Source organism: Trichoplusia ni, chromosome 12, assembly GCF_003590095.1.
Source record: "Trichoplusia ni isolate ovarian cell line Hi5 chromosome 12, tn1, whole genome shotgun sequence".
NCBI classification, from domain to species: domain Eukaryota; kingdom Metazoa; phylum Arthropoda; class Insecta; order Lepidoptera; family Noctuidae; genus Trichoplusia; species Trichoplusia ni.
Window position 1 is genome coordinate 9038122 of NC_039489.1, and position 14908 is coordinate 9053029.

Sequence of the window (14908 nt, forward strand, 5' to 3'; positions counted from 1 at the left end):
TTCTAGTTATATTACTGCATATTAGTTATTTCAATGTCTTAATGGCAGCGATGTCTACCAAAACAATAAACGGAAAGCGCTAAATCGAATTATCGAAATAAATAATTATTTTACTTTATTTGATTCGACAGCTCAAGGTGAATGCTTATTGTACTCTTCTATATAAAACCCACTTTTCCTTTAGATACTTAAGTAATCTATTTCGTTGAGTGTTTATACATGGCTCAATTTATTGTCCCTACTCGATCGTATTCTCTAAAAAGCGACCTTATTTTCCAAGAAGCTACTTTATGTTGGGGAAAACAACCGAGAAAATGGCTATGTCTTACAATAATATGCGGGTTTGCACTCGTCGATAATATATAGGTTTTGTTTCAACGGATCTCGAAATCATAATCGTCGGAAAAGCGATGTTTCTTGTTCTAGAAAAGTGTAATGTTATATGAATGGCTTAGTGCAGAAACTGGAAATTAAAAACGGTATTTTAATGCTAGCAGCTATTTATAAACGAAACATCAAATCAAATTAATAACTGTGTCAAATTACTTATCGAAATGATTACGGCACATAGTAGTAAATTTAATTACTATTAATAAAATAATAATGTTAAGCTTAGACAGATATAATCATAAAAAATGAATACTGTCTGGAAATAAAAATAGACATGCATCATGTTGACCAAATGAATACATTTATACATCGCTCAACATAAATTAATAGCAGAACATCAAACATTCATCATGATTGATTAAAGACACGCACACACATGTCACACAAAATAATACGAATATATTGATAACCGTTCCGTGTCCGATGTAGCGATTACGAGTGTCATTATGTGTACGGACCTTTACGTAGCGTAGGCCTACGAGTGTGAGCCGCTACGAACTTGGAATAGTCGACGCGTAGACGTTGCGGACCCACACACGACTTCGTACTAAGCGTTTTAAGAAAAAAATATACATCACATTAAAATTGAAGGTACATTCCATTGATTGAATTTTGATGATAAAAATAAAAAGTTTTGTAAAATAAAGTTTCGTATTCAGATGGCGGTTTCCGAAACAAAGTTCCGCTTTCGAAGGATAGTCCTGAGTGTGGCGGTTTTCATCTCTCTGTGTGGTGAGTAGCTCATACTGAATATTTTGCAAACTTTCGCATTTATAATAAACTGAAAACTTTTGCGATAAATGTTAAGTGTTGTTGTTCTATATCCTAGAGGTCGTGTAACGCGATATGGCACAGAGTGGCGGTATGCGTTTCCGTTGTACGTTTTCATGTATCTCTATATAAGATTGAGGATTTTACGACCTAGGCTGTGAAAACAAAATTGCTAAAAAGTTTACTTGGCCTCCTTCGTTTAATAGAAAGTACGTAGCTCTAACATGCAGGTTGTTTTAAAAAAAATGTTTTTATTTTTCGGAGACTTTTCTTACGAATATCTCATATTCAAATAAAACCTTCTTTGTGTGGTAAATAATAAATATGTATACTGTTGTACAAGTACATCATAAGATATTCAGCGTCTGTCGGGCGACCTTCGCACCAGACGTATGGCTCCCATGGAACTTTACACCGCTTCTATGTATTTTTGCGACTGAATATACAAGAAAATTCGTTTCCGGTGATACGAAGAAACAAACAGACGTTACATTTTCCTACATTTAATTTATGAGTGTTCGTTTTCAAGGCTACGAAAATGTTAGGTTTTGTTTTTCAAATTTCGCGGAAAAAAATATATTTCTTGAATATTTTTTCAAAAATAAGTGTCTATTACTACATTAGGGATTATTGAATAGCTTTTTTTTTCAAAATAGCCGAGTTGAGAACTACCAACTTTTTGAAGTCTGTTAAAAAGTCGTTAACGTTTTAAGCCCGGACTATTTCTTCTTAATCTATATTCTCGAATCAACATCCAAAATAAAGTCTCTTAAAAGTCTTGCTCTCGTTCTGCATTCCCGCGAAACGTTGTAAATGTTTCTACTCCAAAATGTGGATTAACTATTTTTATAGTGTCGAGCATTTCTAAGATGGCTGCTGTTCGTTCGCGAGTTGGGTTGTAAAACAAGGTAACGGACAACAACAATTAACCTATTAAAGGTAGTGCAAGTTATCCGAGTTATTATTATATTTAAATGTAACTACTAATACATACATATGATTATTGACGCAGTAAATACAACCAATCGAACATACCCTTAATTTACTTACGAAATTAATCAAATTATTCAACATCTGAATATTGTCATATCGAAATTCAATTTAATGTATTAATTAAAATCTATTTTTATATGTCGAGTTTGTTTCAAATTAATTTTATAACGAATTTGACCTAAATACCTGAAATTGAATCGAAATGAAACTCTCGCTTCTAATGCTCAATGTGAACTATAAATTCTTAATATTAAAATTAATACAAGTACCTAATAGTTTAAATTGACCGTAAAAGCATTAATTTGTCAGTATCGTAACAATAACAAGTCAAGTTTAAATTTCTACAAATATATTCGTGGTATAGTTAGATAGGTTTACCCACGACAAAATGTTAAACTGTACGTCAATCTGTTATTTAGACAGTTGGGTCAACATTATCTTTGGAGTGGAGACTGTACCTCACAGATCATACGAGTCGGTAAGGACAAACATTTACGTTGGCACACGGAGGAAGAGTAATCAACACGGCAACCAGCTGCAGCGCCTGAATTAATGATGTGCTATCCACCACTCATTGCCGACTGAATTAGTTACAAGAGCTATCGGACACACGGACATACATACGAACAATACACTGCGGTAACCTAATTCCAAATTATTGATGGCCCAGTTTCCGGTAATAGGTGGACAAATTAGTAAATGCCCCGTGTTTTGTTATTGAATAATTTGGAGCGCGGAGTATGGAATTATATAACGTCGTTACAACAAGTGATGACTTACTTTACAGTTATAATCGAGTTTGTTTCTATTGTTGTTGGCTTTTCATTTATAATGTTTGCTGACTAAAGTGGAATAAAATTTGAACATAGATATTTAATATGGTGGTAAATAAATAGATTTTTACACCGTACCTACTATTTTTACACGGATACGTGTTGTAAGATATTCTTACTGCTTAGTTTGATGACCTATTTGGCGCAGGGGTTAGGATTCTGCGCTCAGGTCGGCAGATTACCTTTCCGCAGTACAATTTATAACGTTTTCTAAGACTCGGCCTTTGTGCATATAAGATTTATGTCCGTAAACACACCCACGAGGCAGAGGAAATCTTTATGTAGTGGGTTGCTTTACTAGTATGTTACTATTTATAGACATCTATAATAACTGGATGTTACGTTTTCCTACTGGTTTTTAGCAAACTTCTAGGTATATAACCTACCTAGACGTAGCTTTAGTAAGAACGCGTCTATGCGTACTTATTTATATAAATAAAGTGACCAAGTGTCCAGTTCGAGAGCCTTTATCGAATTAAAACCCAAAAGAAAAATTCTAAAGTTAATCCAGATTCTTGGTACCTACTTAGCAACAGTCATATTCGACCCAAAACTCACTCAAGGAAATTTCAAGAGGAACTAAAATTATACCTTAAGTTCTTGAACAAATTTTGAGAGGCCTAAAACAAAATTATTAACTCAAACGGAATTCGCATTTCGAAACAAGGAGAAATATTTAGAACTTAGAATATTAACTAAGTGGGTGAGTGCTCAAATTGTTTTAGTGAACATTTCTTATATCTGTTATAATCTATCTATTTTTAACTCCGGATTATAAAATATTTGTTTTTCATGTACCTACTTAAATGCTGAAAAACGTTCGACTTTATTTGTAGACTTTGTATATATCTATTATATACATAGTATAGTACGTGCGCGTGTGATCGCGGCTTTTTATATTCTCGATTTCACAATTGTCTAACTTTTTTTTGAATCATAGGCAAACACTATTCTATGCCTAACTACTTCCCACACAGAAATATCAGTAGAGTTTAAATTCATCCGTCTAATGTCGGAAGCACTAGATCCTTGAGATAGCGTATGTAACTTACATTTACGTAATTTAATAGAGGTGGATGCCAAAACGCCTCAGGGAACTCACGCGTGAAACTTAGTGCTCGACTCTGTGACATTTTAAAATATAGCTCAGGTACCGACTGCTCAGGGACTTTACGAATACGACCACTTATTTTAATGTAGATAATAAAAGGTACTTACGATATGAAATGGTATAATGTCGACGGAATTTGTTGTGTATTATGTACGACTCGATGAACAGTAATAGGTCTACCAAATAATGAGCGTAAGTACAGTCAGCGGTAAAAAGAAACAGAAGTACCTATAATTATGTATAATGCTATTAATAAAGTGCGAGTGTTTTTCACAAAATCATGAAGGAATTGTTGTCTGGTTTATCCTAACTATAATTCCTAGGTGTCAAGCCTATTTTGTTACCCAATAGTACAATGGCTCATTCTCGTCATCAGCTGTTTGAAACGTTCTTTTGCTGACAGTACCTATGTAGACAGTACTCTATATCAAAACCTTTTTGAAAATATTAAAGTAAAGAATTTCACAAAAACTTTTTTGTGAAAGAAAACGTCTCGCAAACATTAATATTTAAATGTTAAGCATTATTTTGTTCATGAAATTTCACACGATACCTACGCTATCATTACAGGGCCAGCAATTGCTGAGGTCGGTCGTCGGTGCTACTGGTGCGGGCCGATGGCGGAGCAGGTTCACCGCAGTCAGCGCGCTCCAAGCTGCAGCCGGCCCTTCACTGAGGTCACCGACTGCGACCCTGGCTTCCCCTACTGCGCTGTCGTGGCTACATCACCACGTTAGAGAAAACTTTAAAGAATACTTAAACTGACCTCCAGATCCACGTTTGCGACACGAATACTCTACGCCATGATATCCGTCATCGTTATATATAACAAGCAATCCGAATTCAAAATTGTTCATATTCAGGCCACTAACTGTTTAAGTTAGCTCGATGCAGATGACAAAGCTATATAGCGCTTTACATGGCGTGTAGCGAAATCCCTATTTCGCAAATGTAACACAAATAACAATAACAAAACATACTTTAGGAGGCAGTAAAATTCTTAATCTTACAAGTAACGTAACAATAGTAACGAATTCGTCCTTGTTATTGTGGAAAATATGTTATTGATGAAATTTATGCTTTTCTTTTTTCCAGCTTATACGGAATCGAGGTACTGTGTCAAGTTGTATCAAGATGAATGTTACTCCTTGTATTGCAACTCCACCAGAACCTGGCGCATGACCTGTCCCTGCCGAGGAGACCTCTGCAACGGAGTCAATACCGAACGGGAAGCCGAAGCATTCGGTATACTGCCCAGACTCGTCGCCAAAACACACAACGCTAGAATCAAAAGAGCCCTCATATCTAAATCAAGTTTCATCAGCATGAATAACAACAGAAAAAATCAAATTGACAATACAACGGCCCAAGAAACAAAAAGTATTCCAAATGATAACAATGCTATATAAACGACCTCCCAAAAACTATTAACCAGGAAATTATACTATTTGCAGACGATAGTACAGCCATATTTACTGAAGATGACAAAAGCAAACATGAAGATAATATAAACAAATCTCTTGACGAAATTATAAACTGGCTAACGGCTAATAACCTGAAAATTAATATAACAAAAACTAATTATATGTCCTTTACAAACAAAAATACTAAATCAACAAATCTAAATATAAACTACAAGGGAACAAAGATTAATGAAGTCCATAATGCTAAATTTTTAGGAATACATATCGACTCAGAACTAAACTGGAAATTTCAAATTGATCAGGTCTGTAAAAAATTGAACCAGTTCTCATACGCCCTCTATATGTTACGCAAAGTGGTAAATGAAAAAGTGTTGCTAAATGTCTACCACGCATACGCAGGCTCCACATTAAAATATGGCATTATTTACTGGGGTAATTCTACTAACAGAGAATTTGCTTTCAAGGCTCAAAAAAGATGTATTAGAAGTATATGTGGACTTAAACCAAATGATACATGTAGAACAGAGTTCAAAAGATTAAATATTTTAACTCTTCCTTCGTTGTACATATTTGAGGCAGCAGTAATGATAAAACGCGATATCAAAAATTATGAAACATTGAGAAGTGTGAGACACAAAAATCAACTATGTATAAATAAATGTAGAACAGTTAAATTTAGAACAAGTATATTTGGCATGGGAGTAAAAATTTATAATAAAATACCAGAATGTATAAAAAATATTCCTAACATTACTTTATTTAAACTGAAACTCAAAAAGTTTCTAATATCCAAAGTGTATTATTCAATTAATGAGTTTCTAGAGGATAAAAATCTTGACTTATTCTAATAATTAACTGTGACATATGCATAAATATAAATCCTTTATTCTTTAATTGACTATAAGTGCTGACATAAATATTTTAATGAATGTATGACATGATTAAAACCTCGAGATAATTAAGTGATGTACCTACCTAGCTAAACTTGTAAGTAATTGTGTATTCAAAATAATTATTTTCTTCTCATTATGACATTGTACACCTCAAAGGTATGTTACAGCGATTCTATACATGTTTAATTCTAAGAACCATATTTTACCTGTGACAACAATAAATGAATTTGATTTGATTTGATTTGATTTGATTTGCGACTGAAGAAGTAATGCAAAACATTGACAATCAAATTGATGATGCTACTGCAATGAACGCTGAAATGATTGAGACAACCGCTACTATGATCGCAGAAAGTAGTGATGATAAAAGTGAAATGAGCGAAACGAAGCCTACAGTTGATGCTTTAGATAAAACCAGCCCAGTAATTAATAACGCAATGGATAGTGAGAATGTTGTAAGTAATGAACATGGAACCAAAGAAACGATTATACAAATAGATATACCCTCTGAAAACATCGAAAGTAGTGATCTCAAAACTGATATAATCCTCATGAGTAGTGAACCTACCAACCACAATAATGATGAAAAAGCAAGCATCGAAGAAATACAAACTGCAACGCCTGATATGAACAAACAATCAGAAGAAATCACCATGGCGGAAACTACTACAAAAGCCACTACAGTCGTAATGGAAGAAAAAGAAGAGAAAGTTAAACCTAGTGAACAATTGCCTACAGCAGAAGCTCTTCAACATAATGATACGCCTACAACGAAAAGTACTGAACAAATGACCATGGGTACTACCATGATGACCCTTGCACACATTGATATGACGACAACCGAAGAAACCAAACCACGCAATAACACTGCTGCACGATTCGACGCACACATACTAACACTAGTCGTTGGCATCATTCTGCAATACTAGATTTAACTTATATGTTTTATAGGTAGGTTGTTATTTGTAATAGTTTTCGAATTATTCATTCTCAAAAATCGATCTCTGTAAGTAAGGCTTTAAATGTTAGAAATAAATGTAGTCTAAATATTTGTAGCGCTCATTCATGTGATATTAGTATAACAAATTGTGTATATTTTCAGCAATATTTTTAAAATGATTGTAGATGTGATTGGCGATTTTCACACCAAATAAATACGCACAGAGAAAATTTATGTTGTTTTATTTAATACTTAGTCAAATGTAAAATCATAGTGTTTGGGCAACTGACGATTACTGGACTTGGGTTCTAAGCTCTTTGCTCCCTGAACGTAAGCTTCTCTAATGTCGGATTCAAATGGTTTATCAAACTTGGTCTGTTTTATCGTCGGACCATAATATTCAAATGTAGGTGGTGGTGGTATTTCGACACTAGTTGATTCGTGTTTTCTCTTCTCTGCAACTTTATTACTTGTAAGTGTAGGATCTGTTTCTTCTAATTCATTTACTATGGGTGTCGGTTCTTGAGCTTTAACAAAGTTTCTGTATTTCACAGCGATGTCGTTCTTCTTCGATGACGTAAAATAAAGACCTTTTTGCTGTTGTGTCTCATTTAGTTCACCAATTTCGGGAGGGGGCGGGGTTTTGGGTGGAGGTCTAACATCGGCCCATGTTTTAGTAGCAGTTGCAATAGCTGCGTTAGAACCAACAATTTTGCCTTTATCATCAAATACGTTTGCGTTACCAGAAGTGGAAGCTTTTGGAGTTTGCGGAGCAAATTCTTTAATTCTCTTATCCCGCTGCTGTTCAACATACTCTTCTTGTGTCATTTCTCTGAATTTCTTGACTTTGCCTTCGACTCCCTCTTTTCCAACATCCCACTCACGTATGTAAGCCTCGCGTAACTTCTGCCTCTCTTTCTCTTGCTCTTCTTTAAGTTTATTTTCCTCTGCCTTAGCTTTAGCATCGGCTTCATTCTTTTGTTGCGTCAGAAATTCTAGCAGACAAGTTGTAAAGTCTTTTTGATTATCTGAAAGGACAAAACGAATTGTGTTATTGATAGATATTACTAACTTTAAATTATGTATCGAAAGAACATGCTTTCTACCTTGGAATAGGTAAGTCGGAACTATTGTTATGAACTCCATGCATTAGTATCATTGTTTATGTCACCTCCGAGAATACAATTGTTTTCCTTGCCTTCAATCTAACATCATGCAACGGCAAATGTATAGTGGTCACAACAAAAAAAATGTATACCTTTTGTTTCTTCTGGGGGCAAGCCAGCTCTAGCCCGCTGGCGGGCGCGGGCAGCCGCCACTCTAACCGCCATCATCTCGTCCCTCTTCTTGCGAACCTCTTCAGCTTCCTTCTGAGCCTTCAATGTCTCTTCCCGCCTTTTGATGAGCTCTTCCATTTGTTTCTGACGCTCCGTTTCGTCAGTACTGAAGGAGTAGTAACCGACACCGTGGATTCGTGCCTCTGTAATTATAAATATGCTATATAAAATATGCTATATATTTTGTGTAATACTTCTTTCAAGCTCTTTTGAAACTCTAAGTTATAGTTGTGCTGATCCTGTTATTTGTATGGAGAAAAACAGTACCTACAATATGTCGCCAAAAGTTTATTAACAATGGCATATTTTGCAACAATTTTAATTTGCATAATACAATAAAAATATACCAACCATCAAACAACAAGTCCTGATAATGTATATCTTTATCTTTCGCCAACAGTTCCTGTTCCTTCTGTTCCCACTTCTCTCGCAATGATTGTAAATACTCATTTGTAGTTTGGACCAACAATGGTTTTTCCTTTAGTGGTGCGATTTCTTCCGGCTGAAACACAATAAAAATGAACATAAATGCTTGATTAATAGAGTTTTAAGGTCAGTAAGGACCTATGATATTTTTTTTTAGTTGAGCAATTACTTAAAGTGCAGAGTCTACTTTAAGTAATTTCTTGCAAAATAGCAAAATATTAGCTTGCAACTCTTTCTGGATCTACATAATATAATGAGGTTTACAAATATGCTGTTCAAATGTTATTACTAATTTTGTGTATTTCTATCAAACAGATCATGATCTTAAATGCACAAAATATGTCTTTAAACATGAGACTTGAATGCTTGTGAAAGCCAAAGCGACAAAAGGACTAAATTTCTTAAAGCAGGACATGTTTCTTCAAAAAAAGAAAAGCTGAATATATTCACCTCAGGTATTTTTTCTTTTTCATCATTACCAGAATCCCTATCTTTGTTGATAGCCTTCATAAGTTGCGCATCCTTTTTCCGAAACATTTCCAGGTCTGATTTAAGACATTTTCTTGTTCTTCCCAGACAATCAGTAAATTCAGTCCTGAAATATATAAAAGAAATTCTTACTTGGTCATATTATTGTACATACGATTGGAATAACAACAATACAAAATGAATAACAAGTAATGAAAAATAAAGAATAGCACTATCAAAAAGCAGTGGCTAGCAGCATCTACCATTCACTATCATCATCATTGACATCAGTCTCGGGATCAGGTTGTATTGGTTCCTCAACTTGGCTGGCATGGCTGACTGGTTCCGGTTCCTGCTGCTTCTTAGTATTGAAGTCCACCAGGAATCTCTCAGCCAGCTGGGATTGGCCCGCACTATCTGATAAGTGCTCATATAACTCTGCCTTCTTCTCTAAAGCTAACCTGTAATGTAATTCTTAATTTAATATTTTATTTATTTATTTATTTTCGGGAAACAAACAAGTCTCCAAATAGCAAAACATTTGTGTCAAATCTATTTGAAAGAATACTAAGATTTCAATTCAAGAGTTAAGGGATTTATTATTAAAAATTCACATAGTTTACTATATTCATGTTGTCATCAAAATACAGGCCAGGGACTAATTTAACAAAACACAAATTTCTTAAGTCTGGCCTACAATATATGAGATATAGTGGATGTTTAAGTGAAGATAACATGATCACAGAAATAACCATTATATCAGAGACTCTGTTATTATATATGTACTCAGCTTCATCTTATCTTACTGGCACAACAGCTACGTCTCATGATCATCACCATCATCAACCCTTAGACTGGGAACCTTACATTAGGAAAATGATGATACTGATAGTCTTTGGTACATACTTAGATTTCCTGATAGCTTCTAATTCTTCTGTATCAACAGCTTTTAACCTGTCCTGGAATGTTTTCTTGTATTCTTTATTTGTATTCTCATCTTTTACATTCTCTCTTACTGGAGGCTTAAAGTTCTCTAACTTATTTTGAGGCAGTCGCTTCTTTTCATTCACTTCTTCTTGCTTCCTTAATAGTTCTGCCTTAAGACTAAATAGCTGGAAAATATATGAACATTCTTATCAAATTAATACGATCAGAAATATGAAATGTTGGTTAAAATTAAGAATTATTTAAAGGAGGTTTTGTCACATGCTGGAATACATCTGGCATTCATACATCTTATCAATGCATTGCTATTTATTAACAATAACAGAGAAAACTACTTTGTTATACAACCCCGTCATACTACACTTAATGGAAGCAAGGCTTATACTGACATACATGTTTAGTCTGGAGTAACAAAAAGGGGAGCAGGGCCAACCACATGCAAGACACTGCGCCTTGGCTTCAGACAAACCAGCATAAAATGACGGGTTTAACTATTTTATCTCATCATCTATGACAAAATTAGCCACGAACCTCCCACGACTCTAGGCATCGACCTTATTACCGCCGCCCTACATTTCCCCATCTCACTCAGCATACCATGCTGTCAGTAATTCATAAATTACTCTCTACAATTTAACATTACTTTAAGCACTTTTTAAGATCCTTACCGTTGATTTCTTAAATAATATCTTCTTTGAACTTCCATCATTCATTGTGGCAGAAAGACTCAGAAAATAGAGACTTAATATGATAACATTAACTTCTTGATCGAATTTACTATGTTCTGTCTAGAAAAATACTTTTTCTCTGTTTTACCTATCAGCAACACATTAATAACAGGATGCTACTGCTTAATATGTTGCACAAAATTAATAAATATAGAAAATTCGTTCATTTCAACACAAATAATCAAGTCGCCTCTATTAATCTGTCATTTTTGTGTCAAATTGTCAGATTGTCACTGTCAGTTTGATATTTTTGTGATACAAGAGCAAAAATCAAAAGAGAGGTGCCTTTATTTATGAACGGTTGGAAAGAAAAAAGTTTTTTTTATAGATCTTTTGTCGTTTTTAATAGTTTTTTTTACTCGAAATGTAAGGCAACAAAAAAAATGCATCAAGGTTTTTGCATAACAATATTATTTTTTTTGTTTAATAATGAAGATATCACTACCTTTATATCTGTTAAATCACATTCTGATAAGAACTTGAAATGCTAATTAGTAAGTTTGTAGCGGAAGGCTCTGAACTTCGTCACAAGAGCCAATACTAAAACTAAAAATTTGACGTCTGTGTATTGACCACTTGCGGGCTAAAAAACTGCTAATTTCATGGTCATCTGACAACCATCTCGCTGGCCGTGACGACAGAAATTTCTACGCAACGACAAAAACGGAATCTTTTGTGTACAAGCAAATCTTATATATATATAGTTAACTGTCTTGTCATATGAAAAGTTTCATAAGAAATACACATCACATACATACGGTACCTTTATAAAATTAGTAACTAATAAGTGCGTGAGACCAAAATGTCAACTCCAGCCAGAAGACGCCTGATGAGAGATTTCAAACGGTTTGTACCTAAATTATACTTACATATTCTAGAATATTTGCATTCGACATTGGATTTTTAGCAATCTTTTATCAGTATCCATTAAAATTTCCTTTGTGCAAAAGTGTACTGCTGATTCATCAAATTACATCACAGTCATTTTAATCGATTTCTATTCTGTTCTATATTTCAAATTGGATTGTAAACAGAAAAGCTTATAAAAGAGGAGGCTCTTTGTATTGAACTTCGAGTGTCGGATACGCTATAAGTAGACATAGCTACGTCACTCTCGATGTCTAAACGTCGTTTGTTGGTAGTAATTATTTAGGTTATCCAAATATACATATTTTTGCTCTGCAAAATAAATATTCGAATTTAGTTCCCCTAAATCTTCAACTTTTATTTTGAACTGCAGAAATTTGTCATAAAGCCTATAAAAAGTTGTCTCATGACCTTGATTTTATTGTAGAAACTTATATGAGTTCACATAAAGGCTTTGTATGTAAATTGCAGATAAAACCAAGCCATAATATAACAGATGCATGTCATCTAACACTTTTAACTTTAAATATGCAAAGTATGTTTAACTAAGAAAGCACATACATATAAAAAAAAATGCTTGTAAACTGGTAGTGTAATTGTTCTGACACAGATACACCTACAATGTTTGTTTTAACATCCACAGCTTACAAGAAGACCCACCAACCGGTGTGTCTGGTGCTCCCACTGATAACAATATTATGATCTGGAATGCTGTGATATTTGGACCCCATGACACTCCATTTGAAGATGGCACATTCAAGCTCACAATAGAATTCACAGAGGAATACCCAAATAAACCTCCTACAGTGAGATTTGTGTCTAAAATGTTTCATCCAAATGTTTATGCTGATGGAGGCATCTGCTTAGACATCCTGCAAAACAGATGGAGCCCTACATATGATGTTTCAGCTATTTTAACTTCTATACAGGTAAATAAACATTTTATAATTTACTCATAAAAGCAATAAGAACCATACAAGATAATATTTATACATTTTTAAGCCAAACATCACTTTATGAGTTCACATTCCTATTAAGTTCATTGACCTCAACAAAGCAGTTAAAACAGTTACTTTTATTTGTTTGCTGAAAATATAATTACATTCTGCATGTAAATGGAGAAATCAATGTTGATGTAGACACAATTTTTTGTTTAAAATGTATTGAATCTGCTACAAATTAAGCAGAATATCATCAAAAAGATTTTACTACAAAAAGATTGAATAACTGAAGCTTTTGTATCTAATTAGCTTTTGTTCATTTATTGAAGATTTAAACTTTCTAGATCAACTAAAACATCCCACACTAGACCAGCAAAGCTATTATTAGTGTTAAAATGTGTGACTGTTTTTATTAATTGTGCGTCTGCAATTTATTTTCAGTCTCTACTAAGTGATCCTAACCCCAATTCACCTGCGAACTCAATGGCGGCGCAGCTTTATAAGGAGAACCGGCGAGAATACGAAAAACGGGTGAAAGCGTGTGTAGAACAATCATTTATTGACTAGCAGGGGTCAACCAGGATCTCAGTTAACAGTGGTGTACACATTACCTGGGCAGCCGAACATCGGCCAATACCTCTATATAAATTTCATTGGGACAACCATGTAAATTATAATTACATACACTATCATACACCAAGTTAATACTGCAAGGTATAGCAGATTAATCATAAGTATGGGTTTTGGTAAACTAATTTAATTAATAATCAATAAGAAAACCAAAATTTGAGTCAACAGGTAATATGAATTTATAAATATAGCTCCATATTGTATAGCTAATGAATTCTCATTGACAATATTAAAACCTTACCACATGCCAATATATGTAAGAATAGTATCAGCATTATACATATTTACATTGTACCACTTCAAATCATGTGTGTGCCACTTATTTTGTTAGAGAACATTAGATTTTTCATGTTTATCATTATATTCATGTAACTAAATGAGCAATAGTAGAAATATTCATCTATGAAAGTATTTTTAATGCAACTGTTACATTTTAGCTAGATATCAGAGTGAACTTTTCTCAATTGTATTGTGCACATAACAAAAACTTCTAAGGCTTTGCTTAAATTGTCTAGACACTGGTAGGTTGTATTGCCATGTCTCTGGTATGACTGACAACTATTTTGTAACTGTAGTAGGTATGTATCCACATTAAAAGTTAATATTTTCTTTCCACTTTTATTGCTGCATTGTATGTATCTACTTTTGGAATATATTTTTATTATCGATGAACTATACAATAATGTAATGTAGAAATTGTTATTATTTACCGAATTATTATAATTGTGACATAAAGACCCTAGTGCTATTATCAACAGTGTTTACCGAAAATAGTACAAGTTTATTTTTAATTTTCTAAATTATTATCTATTGACTCGTGGTTTTTTTTTTATTACTAATATTATATTGTCATAATCCTGCTGCACAAAATTAGGTCGAGTCTCATTCGTGTATATTATAAGTGTCCCAATGGATATTTTTGAAATGTGTAGCAGTTTTCTTGTTTTCTAATAAAGCTGAATGTTTAAAATGTCTTGTGTTTCAAGGACATTATGAATGTGTAATATTTCGTCTTCTAGTAAAATATTATTTTCGGTTTTACAGAAGTCTTTTAATTTATTTTCCCGATTACTTTTTTTCCCGTATAATTAGAATATCAAATAGATATTTTGTTTTTACCCTAATGACAACCAAGCAATTGAAGTGCCAAATGTTCTTTAGACCATAACATTACATAATGAACTAATATGAATAATTATTTTGTTGAGAGG

The 14908-nt window shown here is 33.7% G+C and overlaps 3 protein-coding genes across 3 annotated transcripts; 2 read left to right on the forward strand and 1 right to left on the reverse strand.

The window, feature by feature from the left end:
• Positions 1–628: 628 nt before the first annotated feature.
• LOC113499346 lies at positions 629–6654 on the forward strand. Its single transcript, XM_026879793.1, has 4 exons — positions 629–981; positions 1050–1122; positions 4669–4830; positions 5194–6654. The coding sequence occupies exons 2-4, from the start codon at positions 1050–1052 to the stop codon at positions 5505–5507; spliced, it is 549 nt and encodes a 182-aa protein (XP_026735594.1). The 5' UTR covers positions 629–981; the 3' UTR covers positions 5508–6654.
• Positions 6655–7580: 926 nt separating this feature from the next.
• On the reverse strand, positions 7581–11474 carry LOC113499347 (coiled-coil domain-containing protein 174). Its single transcript, XM_026879794.1, has 7 exons — positions 11200–11474; positions 10493–10698; positions 9850–10047; positions 9569–9713; positions 9044–9194; positions 8614–8835; positions 7581–8383 (listed from the first exon to the last, which is right to left on the reverse strand). The coding sequence occupies exons 1-7, from the start codon at positions 11242–11244 to the stop codon at positions 7608–7610; spliced, it is 1743 nt and encodes a 580-aa protein (XP_026735595.1). The 5' UTR covers positions 11245–11474; the 3' UTR covers positions 7581–7607.
• Positions 11475–11857: 383 nt separating this feature from the next.
• LOC113499694 (ubiquitin-conjugating enzyme E2-17 kDa) lies at positions 11858–14738 on the forward strand. The gene is made up of 3 exons (XM_026880260.1): positions 11858–12105; positions 12770–13055; positions 13509–14738. Exons 1-3 carry the CDS (start codon positions 12062–12064, stop codon positions 13632–13634), a joined length of 456 nt encoding a protein of 151 aa, XP_026736061.1. The 5' UTR covers positions 11858–12061; the 3' UTR covers positions 13635–14738.
• The last annotated feature ends 170 nt before the right edge of the window (positions 14739–14908 follow it).